At 34.4% G+C, this 22,444-nt stretch overlaps 3 protein-coding genes across 5 annotated transcripts; 1 reads left to right on the top strand and 2 right to left on the bottom strand.

Annotated features, from left to right (window-relative positions):
* Positions 1-792: 792 nt before the first annotated feature.
* LOC127258326 (uncharacterized) lies at positions 793-3,710 on the bottom strand. 2 transcript variants are annotated; one of them, XM_051285125.1, is made up of 3 exons: positions 3,606-3,710; positions 1,400-2,449; positions 793-1,257 (listed from the first exon to the last, which is right to left on the bottom strand). In XM_051285125.1, the coding sequence occupies exons 2-3, from the start codon at positions 2,411-2,413 to the stop codon at positions 1,210-1,212; spliced, it is 1,062 nt and encodes a 353-aa protein (XP_051141082.1). In that variant the 5' UTR covers positions 2,414-2,449; positions 3,606-3,710; the 3' UTR covers positions 793-1,209. The 2 variants fall into 2 exon arrangements, with proteins under 2 accessions (XP_051141082.1, XP_051141081.1); XM_051285124.1 differs by having other exon boundaries at positions 793-2,449.
* Positions 3,711-4,817: 1,107 nt separating this feature from the next.
* LOC127258283 (uncharacterized) lies at positions 4,818-7,159 on the bottom strand. 2 transcript variants are annotated; one of them, XM_051285076.1, is made up of 5 exons: positions 6,493-7,157; positions 6,288-6,373; positions 5,658-5,984; positions 5,427-5,510; positions 4,818-5,304 (listed from the first exon to the last, which is right to left on the bottom strand). In XM_051285076.1, the coding sequence occupies exons 1-5, from the start codon at positions 7,063-7,065 to the stop codon at positions 5,100-5,102; spliced, it is 1,275 nt and encodes a 424-aa protein (XP_051141033.1). In that variant the 5' UTR covers positions 7,066-7,157; the 3' UTR covers positions 4,818-5,099. The 2 variants fall into 2 exon arrangements, 1 of the variants encoding a protein (XP_051141033.1); XR_007840282.1 differs by having other exon boundaries at positions 5,173-5,304; positions 5,427-5,562; positions 6,493-7,159.
* A 7,980-nt stretch (positions 7,160-15,139) lies between these two features.
* On the top strand, positions 15,140-22,176 carry LOC127258019 (nuclear pore complex protein GP210). The gene is made up of 3 exons (XM_051284658.1): positions 15,140-15,491; positions 15,605-15,870; positions 16,459-22,176. The coding sequence occupies exons 1-3, from the start codon at positions 15,307-15,309 to the stop codon at positions 21,867-21,869; spliced, it is 5,862 nt and encodes a 1,953-aa protein (XP_051140615.1). The 5' UTR covers positions 15,140-15,306; the 3' UTR covers positions 21,870-22,176.
* Positions 22,177-22,444: the final 268 nt, after the last annotated feature.

Consider the following 22,444-nt stretch of genomic DNA (forward strand, 5'->3'; position numbering starts at 1 on the left):
TTGGTTTATATAAATCATAAATTCTAAGATGAGGACAGTATTTGCGCTCAATTAAGGACAACAAAATCGTGCTCCTGTGTTAATTTACCAAGATCTGAAAATAGTTCTCCGATTCATATGCAAAATTCCATCAACACTTTCTATATAACCAAGAAAAATACACCCATTATGTGCAAATATAAAGGCATACATACTGAACCCAAGGATATCTTTGATGCTGGAGAAGGATAAGTTTGCAGCATATCAAGCTGCAAGCCTACGGATCGGAAAGCTTACTTTCAAGTGACTCATATACACTGCTCCAGCCTGATCCCCTGATTAAATAAATATTTAAATTATATTTGATCAACAATTGTTCACACATCAACAGTTATGATCACCGATTCACCAAGAGGATAGATTTCATGGGAGCAATTTAACATTAATAAAAGTTCTTCACAAAAAAGAACTTAAGAGCATCAAATTCAACCTCATTAGGTACTCTCGCCCATTGAGTTTCATACTTTATTAAACAATTAATGGGGGTCGGCATAAGCCATCGATTTGGGGAGGATCCTTAAAATGAGACTATCTTTTCAAATTCTACTTTAGATTGGAATTCGGTAGGAACTATATATGATGCCTGCAGAACATAATCACAGGCACAATTCCTTGTACAGATTACACAGCACTTTCATTCTTTACTCGATCGAAATCAGTTTGTTTACATATATATATATATGTGTGTGTGTGTGTGTGCGCGCGCGCGCAAGAAGAAAGATATATATGAATTGATATGCATGCATGCATGCATCTCACCAATGACAGACATCCAAAGAATATATTCCATGAAATGAAAGACAAATTCGGATCCGAATACAGAATGAATTGTACCAACAACACAATTATTTGGACAGATTTCTACAACTAAGTAGCTTGAGCGCGCAGTAAGTAATATGTATGTTTGTTTGTTTTGGGAACATACAACAATATCCCACACCACACCACACCACACCCACAATATATCTATATATCCACTGTACTCCACGAGCTAAGGTGAGGTGTTCAAAGAACAATCATGCGATCGATCATATATCACATCAATTATGGTTCTTCCTTATTATATGAATTGAATGAATCATGGATAATAAATGGTGTCCTTGTATTGAAACCCTAATGAACCCCTCACTTGGAAAGTATCACCCGCTACAGGGAAGTCCTCAAATCCAATTAGGATTTTGAAAGTCTTGGAAGCAAGATTGTATTTAAGAGCTTTCCCTGGACTACAATAGAAAACCAAGTATGAGGGTGAGCGCTCGGTGGTGTGATAGCTGCTATGAATCACAGCAATTACACCGAAGCTGCCACAATGAAGACCAAGATGGTTCAATTGATAAGGATGATCACGGGAAAGATTAACCTGATAAGTTTTGGTCCATCCAGTTCCAGTGTTGTAGTCGTTCTTTATGCTCTTCATCTGATAGACACTGAATATCATCGTCGAGCGTCCGATTGGAACAAAAGTTAAGCGGTCGAAAGACTCTCCGAAAAAGTAATTCTCCGTCCAATCTGTCTCGAAATCCTCCTCTGTCATAGCAGACTTAATACTCGGCATTATCTGAAGCGAGCCTGTGTGGACGACGTAATACCAGGAAAAGTCGATATCGCCCTCGCAGATCCAGTGAAGTCTTGCATTGCAGTAGACACCATTTTCAAAGTTGACTATGTTCATGTAATGGGGATAAGAAACGATTGTCTCTAGGAGAGGCCAGTAAACTTCGACCCTGTACCCTTTGCACGGGACATAACGAATGCCGACAATTGTGTATTCATTAGTTTCGTCCGGATCATAGACTACGTACATAAAAGAAAGCCTCGGTAGCTGAAACTCCGGTGGGAGGTCTAGTCTGGAGAAGTGACTGGTGGCTGGATGGTAGATCGCATAGCATGGCTCCATGGAGTTAGAGTCACGAGGCATGTAAGTAAGAAGCAACATGCCACCTGAAGAATGCAGAATGCTGGCGGAGGAAGCATTCTTTAAGAACTTATCGTCGAACATGCCGCTCCTCTCCTGATTTGAGTCGATTCGATGATGATGATTCTCATAAGAGAAATATTGAAACAGAGGGTTCTTGCCCAGGACATTGTTGCACACAAGACCGAGTGCCGGATTTGGTTCAGGGCTGGATGACAACCAGTAACGGGGGTTGGTGAGGATCTCTTCCCAGGCTTTATAGGCAAATTTGAGGCGGACTAAGGATTGAACTGGTAGGTTGAAGAAAACCCTTTCGAGGATATGTTCGAGCCACGGCATCTCCTTCTGTGAATTTGAAGGAGCATACGAAGAACAAGCCAAGAAGTCGGGGGATTCTTGGACTTCTTTTCCGGACTTGTGGCGTTTTGAAGATCTTTCTTCTTCTTCTTCTGAAGCCATTGACGTGGGGCGTTTTGAAAACTTTCTGAAGAAGTTCTTGAATATGAGAGAGATGAAGAACCAGAAGGATTGCAGTTAGTATTTCTATAGCAACTGAATTAAATCGTTTAACTATACATATATACATATATATGTGATATTAGATGGGCTATAATACAAGTTGTGGGCCTAGTTAAGTGATATCATAGAAATAAAAAAGCCCAAAGTATTATCATCCTGGTGAGAGAAAGATTCGGATTCAAAAACCCTGTTGTATTGTTTGTGTTGTGTTGTATTGACTCGGACCTCTTTTTTATCTGGTGTGATGTGGTTGTTGGTTTGCTGCTTCCTATTTTCTTTTCTTTTTTTCATTATGTAATCATAACCTAAAACATTATTATTATTATTATTTTTATTATTATTGTGTCGTCTAGCCAGCTAGCTAAGCCATATATGTTATCCTAATTAATTAATTAGGGCCATGGTTAAGGAGGCCGGAGCCTTCTAATTAGTAGAAGCAGCTGCAGTTAGCATTTAGAAATTTTGATTCCATTCTACAACCAATGGCAATGGGTATACAGAAAGACATACTTCAAGAAAAAGTTAAAAAAGGGGAAAATGTCAAGAGTCCTTAGCCAATGTTGATTTAAGTTTTTTTTTTTTTTTTTTTTTTTTTTAAAAAAAAAAAAAAAAGAAGAAACAACTAATTCAAAAGCCACAAATAATCTATTAAGGGTGTGTTTGGGGGTTTGGATTTTGATTCGGGATTTGAATAGTACAAATTTTGAATTTGAATAATTGTATGATATGATATAAATAGGTGTTGACGTGATACTTTGAATGTAAAATTGATTTTTAATATAATATAAAAAATAAAAATTAGGTGTTTGATTTGATATTTTTGAGGAAAAAAAATTGAATGAATAGTGTAAATCCAATCCAATCCCCCAAACAAGCACACCCTAAAAGGACAAGGACTCGGAGCCTTTATGATTATGTCATAATAAAAAATAAATCGTATTTGCAGATAATAAAAATATGTCTTTACCTTCTAGTTACATTTTAGATATAAAGTTGTAAACCTTCTTTTGATATACGACATTTGGTATCAGAGCTAGCCTACCCATGTCTATAATGGCTAAAAATAGAACCAACGCTGGGAGGCATTAGAACAACAATTCTCTAATTTTGCAGAAGAATAGACTATTCTTACCTAGAAACAGGTTCGACGGGCGGAGTCACATCTGGAAACCAAGCTGGAGGCGTTGGAAATCCGTTGAAAAATCAACTTTTTGCTGCAATTACCGAATAGCTAGCAAATGCAACTTTGCAAGACAGAGAAACCACACCTAATAATCTCGCTAGTACTATTCGTAATTCTGCGGATATAGAATCGATCTCACTAGTATTTTGTTTTCTGCTCCGATAGCGAAAATGAATGATACATAAATTTCACACAGTTATAGAACGCCTACTTTAGATTTTCCAAAGTTTAACGGTGACAATCCTCGATTATGGCTAAGGAAATGTGGGCCTTATTTCACTTACAATCATAACCTGATAACGATAAGCTTAGTTTAGTGGCTATGAATATAAAAAGAACTGCAGACCATTGGTTTTTCGATTATATTGAGGATAAATCTAACTTGACTTGGGCAAAATTCACCAAAATGATTTTGGAGAGGTTCTAGAATCCTTCGGGAGGCAGTATGCAGCAGCTCCCTGCTAAAAGAAAATAATAAACACTTAACTGAAGAATACTTTGTTGAGAGCTTCATTGGAAAGCTAGTGACTATCCAGAAGCCACATACATTTTAACTAAACACATTTTGACTAGTCGGTTATACAAGTAGTTTGTATTAAAGTATTTGATAAAACAATTGTTTAATATTTTAATTGTTAATATATATAGAATGAGATTTTATAGTTTGTATTCTATCTTTAATGATTTATAAAAGGTGTGTTTGTTTGGGAGATTTAGTAGAATTGTCACTATACATTCAATTTTTTTCTTTAGATGACCTTCCAAATTTTTACTATTCAAATAAACTCTCAAAATTTACATTTACTAAAATATATATATATATATACATGTATAAATTAACGATCCAATCTTCCCAACACAGCCCAAACCTCAAAGAAACACGCCCATACTACAAGATTGGGAAAGATGATCTTCTGTGAAAAGTAACACTACATAGCAATGAACACAGAACACTATGTGTTAATATCAATACCGTAACATAATATGGATGGTCTAGGGGTGGGTACATAGATCCATACGATCTAGCAAGACGTGAACCTAACTAACTCTTTTCTTAGCTGATTTAAGACTAAATATAGATACTATTGTAGCTAGGATTTTTATTAATTAGTAGAAGTGTATAGATATATTAACAAATTAAGAGTAACATATATAGGGCTTAAAGTAATTCATTCCCAAAATGAAGTGTATTTATTATATGCTCAAAACCTTGAGGGGCATGGCATACATTGCAAAAGATGCAATTACACCCACCCCTCTTATGTATTGCATGCATCAAATGTCAAGAACTTGAACAAGAGTAATGGAACTGAACCAACCAACTTCATCTGTCTGGTCTGCTCTTATGAGATCAATCACCAACAATTAACTATTACTACTTACTTATTTACTTTTACCATGCTCTTTCTTTATTGTAAGGACAGGATTCCAAGGAAATTAGCTTCACCTTATTCTTCTTCGTCGATAGATTCCATAAGCAGCGATAGTAGCAGCTGCAGCTGAAGCCATGGCCAACATAATACCCGCAGCAGCAGTCCAGGTGGCTATAATTTGTTTAGCTTTAGCTTTAACTGTAATTGGTGCTGGGTGGTTGTGGCGCTCATGGAAGGCCACACTTGATTCGTCATCAGCAATACCCATTTGGCCCCTGATTTAATAAATTAATAATGCATCTATGTAATCTGAACTATCAATCTAAGATAAGAAGGGGATGAGAGGAGTGGAGAAAATATATATATATATATATATAGTTAGAGAGAATTGCTAAACCTCCAAAGCCTCTCAACAATTTCACCCTTTAAGATCTGTTCCTCAATTAATTCAGCAACATCATTAGGCGTGACGTATCCATACCTGCGTAATTAGAGCAAGAACTAGTCGTCTATGATCAATCCTTGCGCAATACCTAACATGAATCTATATACACTGTAATTAAAAGATAAAAGAAATATTGTTGTCTGCACAAACAAGAGTAATAAAATACAAAAATCTTAGTCTCACCAATTGCCAGCAACCTTTCCCTCAGAATCACGACTGAAAATAATCACATTGCCTGCAAAGTAGCTTGAATTCCTGTCTCCTCCTATGTGTGAACTGGCCAGCACAAACACCCTACGTTTCAAATCCTTGGCTTCAATCACTTCGTTGAACTTTTTTATCAATGGTGGGCCACAAGCAGAACATCTTTTATCTCGACGTTTATGAGCACATACAAAGATATATGAACCTCTCAAGTCTTCCAAAAACCCAGATGAGCACCACCTCTTGCCCTTAACAATCACTTCATCTACAAATTCATGGACTTCTGAGGGTTTCAGCCTCAGGCGCCTACATATTGGAAACCAGAAATCACATATATGTCACCAGTAATAATCAAGATAAATAAGACAGTTAGGCACGCTTAAATAGTCTGAAATAACAGCTACTCTTATAATTTAGTGCTTAACGATGGTATGAAGGACATGAAAAGCAGTAATCCTTTGCTCTGTTAACATTTTAAGCTCCCAAAAGGCAACCCGAAGCAGATCATAAACAAGTTCATAACTGAATTTGCTCTGTTAGATCTTAATCATAAACAAGTTCATATGGAACAGTAGTTATTGCTGATCGCAGACAATTTTGAGGTGAGACCTGTATACTTGCATGTCTGGAAATACGAGGACATTTCCATCGAAGATCCTCGCATTTTTGTTTTTCTCGCATATAGTCAGGCGGCTCTGCAGCCATACAATACAATGATACTATATTCAGAATTGGAAAATAATTAAAAATCATCAAGAGCCTAGCCTAAGTCGTCATTATTCATTATATAATTGTTATAGTAGATCATCATCACCGGTTTAGGAGCCCGTGAAAGCGTCCTTATGTTCTCCGAGATAAGCAAACAAGGGACCAGAAATCCCGACTTCTCATCGAAGTATGGCGGCCAGCTTTCATAACTCCCGCAGCAAAAGAAAAAGTGGCGATGGTGAGGGTTAACCGTTCCTGCAAGTTCGAGTTTATACATTCCCTCTCGCTCGAAGCCGTACAGGGTTGATTGGTCCTCCTCTGTTCCCTCCTCAGTGGACGAATCCTCCATTCCAAGGATCAAGGGAGCTACGTCCTTCAGTTCTTCGTTCTCGGTGGATACGTTCGTCGTTCCTCCGACCAAAGCAGCTACATCCTTCAATTCTCCTTTCTCGGTGGATATGTTCTTCGTCCCTCCGACCAAGTCAGCTAGATCCTTCGATTCTGCGTTCTCGGTGGATACATTCTGCGTTCCTCCGACCAAGGCAGCTACGTCCTTCGATCTTCCGTCCTTGGGGGATTCCTCCTCCATTCCTCCGATAGAAGCAACAAAGTTCCTGGCTAGTTCCTGCTTCATCCGTCGGGCATCCTTGTCGAATTCGTCCCTCAATTCTCCAGGCATGGTGAAGCGATGATGCGCAAAACAACAGAAAGCTCAACAAACCAGAAGGTTTACACAAGGTTTTTGGTGCACAGAAAACCGCTTTATGTATGTATGTGTATAAATGCGGTGCGGATCGTGCGGTATACAGTTATACAGTGTTTGGCAAAAAATATATATATATTTTTTTAATTGAGCTTTGATTGGTTAAACAACTAATTTAGATATTTCATAAACTAATTTTTTGGAATAATTTTTTAATTAAAAAATTAATTTTTAAAAACTAACTTATTAAATATTTTGAAATAATTTTTTCAATTTATTTTTTTTATTCTTTATATGTTCTCCAAAATTTATTATATATTTTATATAAATAAATATATTTTAATTATTTATTAATTATATTAGAATATTTATTATATTATAATTTTACTGCTATAAATTTAAAATAATTTATTTTTATATATTAATAATTTTAATTGTAAAATATATAAATTTATTAAAATCAATATAAAATAAAAAATATAAATATTAATAATTTATTTTTATATTAAAATTATATTATATATTTTATAAATAAATTAAATTTATTGAAAATTATAAATATAATGAACTAATTGATAATTAACATAATAAGTATATTTACAAAAATTTATTATTTTATATTTTACATCATTTTCAATAATAATAAAAAAATTATTTATATTTTTTAATAAAAATATATTATTTTTTAAATTTAATTATAATAAAAATAAACACTATTTTATAACACTTTTACAATTTTCAATAACTAATAACAAAAAATTTTAGACATTATAAAGTCAAAAGAATACAATTGAATATATTAGAAAAAATAAAATAGAAATGTCCACACAATTGTCATTTTAAGTATAAACAACTAATATTAAACCGTTGTTTTACCATCAGCTAATGAAACTTGAATCAACTAACAGCTAACAACTATCGTGTCCCAAGGTTTGGTTAGATTAAAGGTGTGTTTCTTTCTATTTGGGGCATTTTTATTTGGATTTAATATCAAAGTAATCTTCAATTCTAAAAATATAAAATATAGAATTTGAAAATTTTAAGGTGTGTTTTTTCTATAAAATACTTATTTTTTAAAAAATATTTTTTTAATAAAAAATTAATATATTACCCACATTATTATTTTTATATTACTTATTTAATTTATTATAATTCATACTATTTCTGTTTAATAATAATATGCTACTTGATGAAAAAAAATATTAATATATTAATATTTATTTTTATCATTATTTTTATTATGTATTTATATAATAATTAGTATTTAAAAATGAATATAAAGAGTATAAAAAATATGTTTTTTAATCATTTCATTAAAAAAACACATTTAGAGGATGTTTAACAAATAACTTTTTTAAGAACTTTTAACTTATTGAACAACTTTTAACTGTTTGACCAGTCAAAAAACTAATTTAGGTGTTTGATAAATTAGCTTTTTGGAATAGCTTTTTGGACCCAAAAAGCTAATTTTTGAAAAGCTAACTTACCCAGCGTTTTGAAATAGTTTTTTCTGTAAAATCTTTTTTATTCCTTATATGCCCTTAAAAATTTATTATACATTTTACACAAATAAATATATTTCAATTATTTATTAATTATATTAGAATTTTTTATTATATTATAGTTTTACTTTTATAAATTTAAAATAATTAATTTTTATATAAAAATTATTTTAATTGTAAAATATATGAATTTATTAAAATTAACATAAAATAAAAATATTAATATTAATAATTTATTTTTTTAAAAAAATTACATTATATAACTTTTATACTAAAAATAAATTAAATAAATTAAATTTATTGAAAATTATAAATATAATGAACTAATCGATAACTAACATAATAAATATATATATGAAAAATTTATTATTTTATATTTTATACTATTTTCAATAAAAAAAATTATTTATATATTTTAATAAAAATATATTATTTTTTAAATCTAACTGTAATAAAAATAAATATTTTTATAACACTTTTAGAATTTTCAATAACTAATAACAAAAATTTTTAAACATTTTAAATTCAAAAGAACATAATTGAATATATTAGAAACAAGAATAAAATAGAAATGTCCTTAATTGTCATTTTACTTGTAAACAACTAATATCAAACAATTGTTTTACCAAATATTTTAATACTAACAGCTAATCGAATCAGCTAGTCAAACCAATTAATTGAATCAACTAACAGCTATCAGCTAATTGAATCAGCTACAGCTAACAGCTATCAGCGAATTGCCAAACACCTTGACAAAAGAAACACTATGAATGGTTTGCATATTTATTTTCTTTAATCAAAAGTTAATTGAGTTTCTTAGATTTTAGATTGTTTAGTTGCTCCATCTCGTCTTGCGTCGCACATTTGAATATATATACTTTCCCTGTATTCTTTCTTATTATATAAAGAGTGATATTTGTTTTTTATACATAAATTTTTTAATATTAGTATTATGTTGGGTATAGTAAAAAAGATAAAAATCTCTTTATTAGTTTTATGTAATATAAAAGTGGTGGTATTTGTGTAATATATTGTAAGTTGGAAGGATATTTATTATGTTAGGTAGACAATACAATTTTTAAATTAAAAAATAATACTTTTATTTTGAAACAAAAATGAAAAATAAAACACTTTTTATGAGGCAGATGAAGTATATATTTGTAACACATAATTACATGATAAGTCTTTTTTACCCTTACTGTTATGTCTGCAAGTAGATAATCTTGTTGTGTAAGACTGTACTGATGTATAAAATGTTGATTTTCTTTGTCCAAATATGTAAATTTGGCTTTTCTTGTACTATTGCCCCACAAAAGATTTTTGTCCGACTTTGAAAGGTCTGGAACCCTTACTTTAAAAAAAAATTATTAAAAAAAAATAATTTTTAAAAATATCATTTCCTATGCATTTAGTTGAGAATTTTTCGAAAATTTTTTTTAATTATTATTTATACTTTTTTATTCATATCTATTTTTATAGCATCAAAAAATTATTATGATATAAACTTTTTATTATTTAAAATTAAATTTTCACATAAGTACTCTATCAATTTTTATTAGTTTTTAAATTTATTTATTATTTTTTATATTATATATTATAAATTAAAAATTAAAAATTAAAAAGGAATGGGGTGGGGGGAGGGGGAGGGGGGCTGCCCCTTAGCCCCACATACATCCGCCTCTGATTTTATCTATGTATCACATGCCATAATTGGGAGGATGATCGATGTCTTCCTTGTTTCATCTATGTACAAGAATACAAAATTGAGAGGATGGCCAATGACATTCTTATCTCATCAATGTACAACAACCCCAAAATTGAGAGGATGAACGATGCCATCCTTTTCTTTTCATTTCTTGAGAAAAGTGAAAGACAAGATCTTTGTCATAAGATTATATTTATATGAAAATATTTATATGGTTTAAAGAAATTTTATTATATTTTCGAAATACATGTTGAAGTTTCTTATTTTATAAATTTTTCGTGCAGCATAGCGCATCGACGAGCACTATTATATTTATATACGGTTGCTTGATGCTATCCTAGGCTGTTATGTTGATCGTTGCTAGTTGATAGATAAAATCTAGAAGTCCATAATTTTTATTTATTTATTTATTTATTAAAATGAACTTATATATAAAATTAGCACATAAGCTATCAAGTTATTTTTATATTTTATATACAAATTTAATTTTTTTTTTATAAAAAATACTTATAATTTATGTATATATATATATTTGACAATGTATATATAATTGCATTATTAATAATCCAATTATCAAATATAAAATATTAATCAACTCAAACATAATTAATTAAATTATTTAAAAATTATAGATTAATTAACTATTTTTAAAAATATGTATATATATAAATTCAAATGAAATAATATTGACATGTAATAGAAATAAATGTAAAAGATTAAACTAACCTTATTAGTATTAGTACTGTATAATATAAAAGTAATCACATTTGTGTAATATGTTGTAAATTGGAATGATATTTGTAAGGTTAGGTAGACAGTTACTAAAAGAAGAAATAAATTGATAGTTAGTCAAAGGACTAAAGAAGTATTAAAATTTATTGTATTTCTTTCATATTTTATTTGCAAATATAATTTGTTATGGTTGTTTATATTATTGCAATGAGATTGTGTTTTTTTTATTAATATATACAGTGAAATTCTCACAATAATTTTTTTTGGTTTATTTATGCTTAAATTAATATCGTATTATATTGATTATATTGTTCTTATATATTGATTTATTTTAATATATTTAATCTATTAAATTATAATTTTTTTAAAAAAAATTTAAAATAATTACTATTTTTAATTATTACATATAAATTATTTTATTTGTAAAATATATAAATCTCTTAAAATTAAATCAAGTAGAAAAGAAAAATATTATCAATTAATATATATTTTTATTATATAAATTTTACATTAAAATTTATAAGCAACAATAACATAATAAAAATATATATACGAAACATTTATTATTTTATATTTTACACATTTCAATGAAAATTATTATTTTGTAATTAAAATACTTTTCTCAAATCTAAAAAATAAAAATAATAATTTTATAATAATTTTATAATTTTTAATAATTAATAAAAAAATATTCTTAAAAATTTTAAACCAAAATGAATAAAATTAAATATTTTAAAAATAATATATAAATATCTTTAATTGTCGTTTTACGTATAAACAACTAGTGACAAACAATTGTTTTTTCAAACACTTTAATACAAACAACTAATTGAATCAGCTAGTCAAACCAGCTAATTGAATCAATTAACAGCTAACAGCTAATTGAATCAACTAACAACGAAAAGCTATCGGCTAATTGCCAAACGCGCCCTTAGTTACCGTATTTTTTTTATTTTTGTTTATATTTTTTTATATATAAAAATTAATTTTGACTATTTTCATACAAAGTTTTATTACCAAAATATAATTAAATTAACTATCACATTATTAATCACTCGTCCATAGCACGAGTTATAAACTAGTATATTCTAATAATTTATTGAAACCTACCATTGTCCCTGAGTACAACCATTACCTATACATCACAACTAAGTACCAGATTTTCATATGCTACACAACTATATTGCTATTATAAAGTTATATACGTTAATACTAAAGGTATGTATATGTATTCTGCAAGTATGTTGGTCATGGAGTAAGGTATCTGGTGATGTTAACATGTGAGAACGAATGGTAAATATAACATCATGTCGTTTATATAGTGTTTGAATTCAATTAATGGTAAACACTTATAGTTCTATTAGTAGATTAAAATTTGTCGTACTAACCAATGTATGTATAAAATGCAAAGACATATATAACGGTCTGACATAGGTATGTAAGAAAATAGTAGAGAGATGTATATATATTCAAAAGGTATATTGGTAAACCACTGAGGTACCCGTTGATGCTAACCTTTGTGAAGGCATGACATGTTGTAATATCATGTCATTTTTATAGTGTTTGAAATCTATTATTATGAATTCAATTGTATAGAATATTAGTAGATTATTACTCCCTATTGTTAAATTGTGCAACCATTGCATATCCTATCATAACTAAGTACTATCTTTATCAACAATACAACTATGTAACCCATTGCATATTGTTTACCCACATGGATCATGTTGTTGACTTTTCTAAGAAATTTTTTAAATATTCTAGATTGGTATAATTGATTACGTTAAAGTTAAATATATCTCGTGTATGGATACTGCTAAAGATGATGCTATGCTTCACTTATTGTTCGAGATATGAAGTAGACCCCCCTTCGGGCATAAGTAACTTAACCCGGGGTATTTACTAGCTTAATATAGGTATGTTATTAAATAACTAAGGCCTGTCGTGTTTGACAAGAAATATGTATCAATATGATGAAAGCATAAACCTTCGCAGTATATGTATATATTTTTCTTTTTTAGATGCACCACTAATATACTCAGGTATTTGTGAATGCACTTTTGTTCATTGCAGACATTACTTCAACCATTGCAAGGTCTTATAATGAATTAGTTCATTCTAATTTAAGGGTAGTATGTATAACTTTTCGTTACTTTGTTCGTCTCAGGATAACTTTTCTAACTAATGTGTAACATGTATATGAACATATATATGTAGTTTGAAGGTATTTCGATCTAGTTAGACGGGTACATTGATCCATTGTGGATGTACAACATGTGCAAACACAATCCACGATGTAATCCCTCAAACAGTTTAAACACAATCCCATCGAACATGAGGCGAATTAAGCCAATTCAACCAACAATTCAATCCGAAATAATGTAGTACCCAAATCAACTACAAATAACATAACCCAAATCAATCCTAAGTCCATTCAAATTCGTTCATATCCTGTGCTGCTCATTGGAGTCTACCGTTTGAAGGGCGAACCTTTCAGTATTCTGGTTGTGGTAGCTCTTCACATTATCAAATTTGCCACCGATGCCACCAATGGAATGGAATGCCGGATTTGCGTGGGCGTAACGCTCTGCGAACATGTAGACCAAATGACTGTAGGTGAGAGTGTCACCTTGATGCCGATATTTTACGTACTCGTCTTCCCTACCATAGGCCATCTGTGTGTTGCATTCATGTATAAAGATTAAAATTGTGTCTGCAAAAATAACAGAATATGTACAGTGACGTGGACTTTGAGCTAAAGTTATTAACCAAACAAAGAAGGCGGTACCACGACAGTCTCATCTTCGGGCAGCCCAAAGAACGGCTGAACAGAGTTATTTTTTATTGCTCTAATATGTTCATCCAATATATGTTTTTTCAGTTTCTCCACCTCGTTGTGGAAAAATAGTACTGCACACCGGTTGATAACCGAATTGTATTCCTCATGTGGTTTGTAAATAAATAACATCAGTTCATATTACCAAAATTTCGAATTTATTTAAAAGTTTATCAGAATCTATCAGGAGTACGTAACAACGCATTATGAGTACACAATAGTCCCCTAAACAAAATACCACGTTTGCCAACCCATAAATATGACTACTTACCGAACAATCAAACAAAAATACTAAAATATACAACTTCGGGTAACTAAACATAATGTACATCTACAAAATTAACAAAAATCAAATATTAAACAAATAAAATCACCCAAAATCGGTGTTAGAATACAACACGCAACCCAGTCTATATGGGAAAACATACGAACGGTTTCAAACCCGGTTAACAAACACAACTACACCGATCACCCAAGACTCATCAATACCGAAATGAGGCATACAAACACAGGACTAAGACTTACATTCAAAATAATAGAACAAACTACGATATAAAATACTAATGACAACAAAATCAAAAATAAAAAATGTCCGATAAGACACTTATTTGAGCTTTTCCTGGGGAATAAGAGCAAGTCAGCTTTTTCCTTCACCATTTTTACATCGATCGGTCGCTACTTGATTGCTGGGGGTTAGATAGCGTCAGTTCATCCGAAAATAAAAATAATAGGATTTAAAATTGAGATGAGGGCTTTATGGGAAGTTTCTTGCATCAACTATTTGATAGAGATAACTATTTTTTTTTTTTTTAATTCGAAAAAAATGGTGCGCGATATTTAATTAAAAGTATATAAGAAGATATATAAATATATATATATATATATGAAATATTGATCAACCTATTTAAAGTAGTTGTTGTTGGTAATTGAAGGAAAAATACAAAGGGGAGAATTATAACAAACCTAAGCTATAAAATAGATATTACCGTCTAATTGATTTCCAACTGAGGATGAGTAAATTTTTCTGCCAGAAATTTTAATCGACTTTTACAAAATAAAAAGTGATTTTAGTTTAATTAATGTTCTATAAATTTACCTACCATGCCAGTATCATCAGTATGCCACTAGGAGAGAGGCGATTCGTCCCCTTTTGTACATGCTCGTACCTGGCAAGTCGCAACTTTTGCAGGATGAAAGGGAATGGCAGTGCACGTGTTTGCAAAAGTCGGCACGTGACCAACACTAGCCTAGACTACATCTTTCCAAATTTCACTGCACTTTCCTCCCAAAAACCCTACACAAAACCCTAGACTTCATTGTCCCCAAATTTCCCACAAATTATTGAGAGTATTACGATTCCATTCCTAATTTGAAACTAGTCTTCAGTTCTTACAGCTTAATGGTCTCTCACTCTTCTCCATTTTCACCTGAGCTTGCAAAAAATGTTGTCCTCCGTTCCTTTACTTGTTTCTTCGTCTCTTCTGCTGCTGCTGCTGCTGTTGCTGCACCCGACGGCGTCGCATTCGCTCGCCGGTCCTCATATCGCAGATGTCAATGTCCTTTTGCCTCCTAGAATGACACACCCTGTTGAATACAGGCTTCAGGGCGCCGACGGCTGCTTCAAATGGTGCGTGGCGTTGCAATAGTTGTAGCAGACGTGTTTTTTTTTTTTTTTTTTTTTGCATTTGCTGTTGATGGTCGTTGTTGTTGCCGCTTATCTGTTTATTTTCTTGTGCTTAGGTCATGGGACCATCACGATATACTGTCGGTAATCCCGGAGTACAATTCGAGTATCCAGTGCTCCACGAGTGCGCGTTTGAAGTCCATAGCTCCATATGGTGGACGGAAGGAGACTGCTGTTTATGCAACCGATTTGAACACTGGAATGGTGATTCGTTGCAAGGTTTATATCGATAAAATATCCAGGGTTCAGATATTTCATAATTCTATTAAGCTTGACCTTGATGGGCTCGCCACTCTTCGCGCTCGGGGCTTTGATAGTGAAGGTATGCATACCATCTGCTGATTTTTATTAATTTATTTTTTGAACGCTTGCGTTTCTCTTATGTGAAGTCAGTCTGATTTGCAATTAATTTGTAGCAAGTTTACTTCATCGCAAGTCTCAAATGTGGTATGGATGCAGTGGGTTCATGACACTGTTAATGAGTTGAATGTATGTCTTAATAAGCTTGAATAGCTTGTTTAGTTTCTGGAGTTTCTTGTGTTAAGTCTGCATTCATATTCTGATGGAAATCATGTTAAGGTCTAGCATCCGAATCCCTTGGTCTTCAATGTCACATATGCAACATTAGCAAGACTGGCCATATTCTTTGTGGAAAACTAGGTGCACTTTTTTGTTGAATTTCTTGGAAGTTTGGTTTTGTGTGCTTTGTGACTCCCATATTTGGTGAACAGTAGTCTTTTCTTTTGCCCCTCTGATTTTCACTAAATTATGATATATTTCCTGCAAATTAACTTTAAATGCTGAAACCAGTGATGGTATACGGTATGTTCGTGGCTTACACTCCATATATTATCTTTCCCTTCATATAGTCTGATCCTTTTGTTTTCCTTGTTTTTTGCTTGTGATACAGAAAATGTGTTTTCCTCATTAGTGGGCCTGCAATTCATGTGGCAATTGATTCCTGGAATCCATGGGACACCCCATAATCTCGTTTATGTTCCTTTGAAAGATTCTCCATTGAGTGATTGCAGTGAATTTTGTGGTGACTTAGATATCCAAGTCAAGCTTGAAGAAAGTGGTGTTTTTTCGGACTTGTATGTAGTGAAAGGAATTGAAATTGGTCATGAGAATGTGCATGTTAATTTGTTAGAGCCATCTATGGATCATTTAAAAGATGAGATTGTTTTGACAGTTGCTGAAGCAATGTCTATGGATCCTCCATCACCGGTACATGTCCTTATTGGGGCAGTTGTTCATTATACACTTAAAGTCATTCGCAGTAATACTCCTCATGTAGTAAGTTTGCCATCCCAATTCCATCAGTGGTCAGTTTTGAACTCTTCAGTTGCTCAGGTGGACAGAGCTATGGGTACAGTTGAAGCCTTAAACTTAGGGATGACAACAGTTGTTGTTGAAGACACTAGGGTTGCTGGACACATGCAAATATCATCTCTTCGTGTTGTCTTACCGGATAACTTGTTGTTATTTATGTCTCCTCTAACTGCTTCTGGTGGCCACATTGATGGTATTGAGCCAATCCCCTTGGTGACAAGGTGGTATGTTGTGGTGGGTCGTTTATATCTCATTCATGTTAAGGTTTTTTCAGGACCTGGAACACAAGAAATTTTCATAACGGAAAATGATGAGATAGAGCTCCATGATAATCAGGAAGAATTCTGGGATGTTCTTCCTGTTTCTGAAGGTGCTGTGGCTAAGAGAGAATATAGGCTTCTGAAAGCAAATTCGTATGGACTGGGAAAGATTACAGCAACTCTGGCTTACATCACTGGGCATGATACAGGGAAAGAAGTTCTCAAGGTTGTTCAGGAAGTCATGGTATGTGAGCAAGTTAGGCTTAATATGGAAGGAGATGGGAGTGTCTCTAACACAATATTCCTCCCATGGGTCCCTGGTATTTATCAGGAGCTGGAGCTTAGAGCAAATGGAGGCTGTGCCATAACTTCAAGTGATTATAAGTGGTTTTCTTCAGATATGTCAGTTGTATCTGTATCTGTCTCTGGTGTTGTTCAGGCAAAAAAACCTGGAAAAGCAATTATTAGAGCGGTGTCAATCTATGATTCATTGAATTATGATGAGGTAGTCATTGAAGTTTCTATCCCTTCTTCAATGAGCATGTTGCCTGACTTCCCTGTGGAGGTGCCTGTTGGGTCATATCTTCAAGCTTCAGTGACATTGAAAGCATCAAGCGGTGTCCATTTCTATGCCTGCGATGCTTTCAGGTCCTTCATAATTTGGAAAACTGAGAGTAAGTCTTTCATAGTTGTCAATGCAACTGAGGGATCACATTTTTCAGGCAAACCAGAAGCTATCAAACTCCAATCCTTGCCTGGTGGTTCCCAATGCGCATGGACCCATATATATGCTTCCAGTGCTGGTCGTACTGTGGTTCATGCTACATTAAATAGAGAAAGTCAACAATATGACCATACTTATAGTGGACCTGTTGTCCTGAAAACATTTGCACAGATTGCTGCGTATTCACCACTTATTGTTCATCAGGCAAGTGATGGCAACCAGTTTGGTGGTTACCGGTTTGATTTGGCTGATGCTGAATCTCAAACTCAGCTCAGCAGCTTGGAGTATTTATATCTTGCACCTGGCACTCATGCTGATGTAATGGTTCAAGGGGGGCCTGAAAGGTGGGGCAAGAATGTTGAATTCATTGAAAATGTGGAAGTGTTCGATGGAGATGATTCTTATAAAAAAGGTAGAATGCTCATTCATCAAATGTCTAATAGCAACGGTAATCCATACAGAATAGGATGTGAAGGTTTTGGAACCTTTAGACTTGTTTTCAAACGTGGTAATTTGATGGGGGAAGGGCATCATTTGCCCGCTGTATCTGAGGTGCAGCTTACACTCATGTGTAATTTGCCGTCTTCCATTGCAATAGTAGCTGATGAACCTTTGAATACTGCCCCAGCAGTACAGTCTGCTGCAAAGGCTGAGCGGTTGCCAGGAAGAGTTCGAGCATCTCCAGTTACAGTTGCCAATGGACGCAGAATAAGGATATCAGCTGTTGGTCTCAGTGATACTGGAAGGGCTTTTGCTAATGCATCTTCTCTCATTGTAAGGTGGGAACTAACTGATTGTGAAGGCCTGTTGCTGTTGGATGAAGCCTACAGTTCAACAGCACCTTCCACATGGGAAAGATTTTTTATCTTGCAAAATACATCAGGACTTTGCGTTGTCCGTTCCACTGTTACTGGCTTTGTGGATTCTAAAAACCACCTTGATTCTTCCATGATAAGTTCTAATGACTTTCTCACTGATGCAATCCAGCTGCAGCTTGTTTCTTCTCTCAGAGTCAGTCCAGAGTTCAGCTTCTTGTTTTTCAGTCCTGAAGCTAGGATGAATATCAATATAACTGGAGGAAGCTGTTTATTGGACACACTGGTGAATGATACTCAGATTGTGGAAGTAATACATCAAATACCTGCTTATCAATGTTCACAGGTAATGATAGCCCCAAAAGCCCTGGGTTCTGCTCTCATTACAGTTCACGATACTGGGGTTGTTCCTCCTCTTACTGCTTCAGCCACAGTACAAGTGACTGAGATGAACTGGATTGAACTCTTAACCGGAGAACACATAAGCATCGAGGAGGGAAGTTTTCGAACTATTAATTTTTTGGTTGGGGTTGAAGGAGGGCATACTTTTGAGCCTTCCCAGTATGTTTACATGAATATTCACATTCATATCAAAGATGCCATAGTTGATGTTTCAGAGGAGCATGATTATCCTGTATTGGCTAATAGATACGTTAATGCCCCAAATTTCACTTTACGAGCATCACGTCTTGGGGAGACAGTGATATACCTCAGTGCAATTCAGCACTCTGGACGCAAAATACAGAGCCCACGTGTGACGGTGGAGGTATATGCACCTCCAAGAATACATCCCAGTGATATATTCCTCGTACCAGGAGCTTCATATGTTCTCACGGTTAGAGGAGGCCCTAAAATAAGTTCTCATATTGAGTATGCCAGTATCGATAACCAGACTGCTCAAATTCACAAGGTCTCGGGGAGAGTCTCGGCAATTTTACCAGGGAATAGCACCATAGTTGCCACCATTTATGGTGATGGTGGTATCATTCTTTGCCATGCCTATGCTATTGTCAAGGTAGGGCTTCCGTCATCAGCCATATTATATGCTCAGAGCCCGCAACTTGCCATTGGAAACAGGATGCCGATATTCCCTTCTTTGTCTGAAGGAAACTTACTATCCTTTTACGAGCTCTGTGGGAATTACATGTGGACTTTGGAAGATGAAGATGTGTTGAAATTTGTGGGAAGCAATTCACAAACTATAGCGCAAAGCTCTGTGAAAGCCCTTCAACCTTCTGATTCCCGGGGTAGCCCAGACCTTACTTTTATTCAAGTTCTTCTTGGAAAGTCTTCTGGCAGGACAAATGTTACAGTTTCATTCTCCTGTAACTACACTTTCTCTAATTCTGTCTCAAAATCTGTGTTCTACAGTGCATCTACGTCATTGTTGGTGATAGCTGATCTACCTCTTGCACTTGGATTACCCATTACTTGGGTCCTTCCCCCATACTATACTACTTCAGATCTTTTACCATTGTCCTCACATGCCAATGGGAAAGAGGATTCTCTGGGTGTCCAAGCAGTTGCTTATTCTTGGTCGGGACAGAGTGGGAGGAAGACTGATGTAGCACAAGATGATGACATGCAGATTTATGGATCCAAAATTATAACTAGGAACTCTGGCAATCTTGGTTGCATTCAGGCATCAGATAGGTCAACTGGAAGGACTGAAATTGCAACTTGTGTAAGGGTCGCTGACCTAGACCAAGTCAGAATAATGACCGAAGAATTCCCAGTCCACATACTAGCTGTTGGTGATGAGATTGATCTTCCAATAATGTATCATGACACTCTTGGAAATCCGTTCTATGAGGCACATAACATTACTCTGTTTGAAGTGGAAACGAACTATCCTGATATTTTGACAATCGGTGATAGTGATGACCGTGGGAACATCCATATTTGGGCAAAACGCCAAGGGACTGCTCTTGTTCGAGTAGCCTTTGTCCACAATCCTCAGAAATGCATCTATGCAGTGATTTCTGTGGGTCCGCAGTTGTATCCACAAAATCCAGTCATCCAGCAAGGATCTGGTATTAATTTCAATGTAAAAGGTTTAGCTGATGCACAATCTGGCCGCTGGTCTAGCACCAATGAAAGTGTTGTATTCATCGAGAGGCTATCTGGAAAAGCTGAAGCAATTGGAGAAGGTACTACTCATGTAAACTTTGAGAGTTCGGGTTTTAAGCTTTACACAACTGTTACAGTGTTGAAAGGCAGTATTCTCTCGGTCGATTCTCCCGGAGAGATACTTACAAATGTGCCATTTCCTGCAAAAGGGTATGCCTTCTCCATAAAATTTGATGGCCCTCACCGCCACTCTCATGAAGCAACTGAGAACGATGCACAGTTCTTGTTTGAGTGTTCTGTTGATCCTCCTAGTATTGGCTTTGCAAAGCCATTAAGGGATCTCACCTCTGGTAGTAATTATTGCTTGTTCTTCGCCCACTCTCCAGAGCATTTGGCTCGAGCTTTTGCCAGTTCAGGCAATGACCTACAGCATGCTTCTGTTTATGTTAAGGCTTCACTCCATGGGGACTCTCGTATATCTGGTTCTGCATCTGCACTCTTCATCGGAGGATTTACCATACTTGAAATGGACAGACACACTTTACACCTAAACCTGACTCGGGGTTCCAACAAGAGCATCCTTACCCTGGTTGGAAACACAGACATCGAACTCAACTGGCACGACAAGAGTCGCCTGTCGGTCAGGCCTATCCACAGGGAAGATGGGGAACTGGGAAAGCATGTGCAGTATGAGATTAAAGCTGACGGAGCCGAGAGTTTTAGAGATCATATTATCTTCTCTGTTCCGGCCATCCATCAGAGAGTTGAAATCAATGTCAATTACGACCCAGACGAGAGGCAAGCAGTAGTAAAACCAGGAAATATGACCATCTTGGTTGGTGTATCTGTTCTCCTCTTAGTGACAACGATTACTGTGACGTTCGTTATTTGGTACCTCGACAGACCTGATAGAGTGCAGCCCCGTGGTGCCTCCTTCAGCGCCGGTGCTAGCGTTGCTGCACCTGTCACTCCCGAGCGCAGCAGCCGCCCTGCTGCTGCGAGCGACTATTCTCCTCGGACACCACAGCCGTTCATAGACTATGTTCGGAGAACCATAGACGAAACTCCATACTACAGGCAAGACTTCAGGCGGAGAGTCAATCCCCAAAACACATTTTAGCCTCATAGGTGAAGGGGAAGGAGCAATTTGGTTCGAGTCCGATTATTTCTGTGTGGCTGGCAAGGCATAATTTTTACAATGTAAGAGCAAGTAAATCTGTGTAGGCACGTTTTGATGTAGAATTATGTATGAAAGAATGACTCTGCAGTGTTTTAGGGAATGAAAACTTGCTTGTTGTACTAGTTTTGGCTGAGAAAACTCGACGCCCCTGGCCCGGCCCCGGCCCCGGCCCCATCTGTAAAGTCGTGTTTTTCGCGCAAAGCAAATGACGAACACGCTTTCTCATTGTCAGCGGAGTTCTTTTAAAATCAGGTAAACTATATCTTTAACAGTTTCATGCACTACTATTAATTACGTTTAAAACACATTTTTTTATAAATTACAGTAATATTTTTTATTGATAATCGTGTAATTTTGATTAATAATTTGATTTGAACCATATTTATAGATGTATGATTATTATTGTTGTAATGTTGGGTTCATCTTCAGCATTATGATTGTGTATAATTTAGAAATCTATAATTACAAGTGTTGGCATGACGAATGGGTTAGCACTTAGCAAGATAGGCTCTCGG

Source organism: Andrographis paniculata, unplaced genomic scaffold, assembly GCF_009805555.1.
Source record: "Andrographis paniculata isolate CXL003 unplaced genomic scaffold, ASM980555v1 Contig59END, whole genome shotgun sequence".
NCBI classification, from domain to species: Eukaryota; Viridiplantae; Streptophyta; class Magnoliopsida; order Lamiales; family Acanthaceae; genus Andrographis; species Andrographis paniculata.

Bases quoted from the DNA above. Each gene is read 5' to 3' on its own strand.
- LOC127258019 (XM_051284658.1), top strand. From the start codon at position 15,307: ATGTTGTCCTCCGTTCCTTTACTTGTTTCTTCGTCTCTTCTGCTGCTG. The intron at 15,492-15,604 runs GTGCGTGGCGTT...TCTTGTGCTTAG, and splicing joins GCCGACGGCTGCTTCAAATG to GTCATGGGACCATCACGATA. The intron at 15,871-16,458 runs GTATGCATACCA...CTTGTGATACAG, and splicing joins TCGGGGCTTTGATAGTGAAG to AAAATGTGTTTTCCTCATTA.
- LOC127258283 (XM_051285076.1), bottom strand. From the start codon at position 7,065: ATGCCTGGAGAATTGAGGGACGAATTCGACAAGGATGCCCGACGGATG. The intron at 5,511-5,657 runs GTGAGACTAAGA...CTAATTACGCAG, and splicing joins GGAAAGGTTGCTGGCAATTG to GTATGGATACGTCACGCCTA. The intron at 5,305-5,426 runs GTTTAGCAATTC...TTATTAAATCAG, and splicing joins ATTGTTGAGAGGCTTTGGAG to GGGCCAAATGGGTATTGCTG.
- LOC127258326 (XM_051285124.1), bottom strand. From the start codon at position 2,413: ATGGCTTCAGAAGAAGAAGAAGAAAGATCTTCAAAACGCCACAAGTCC.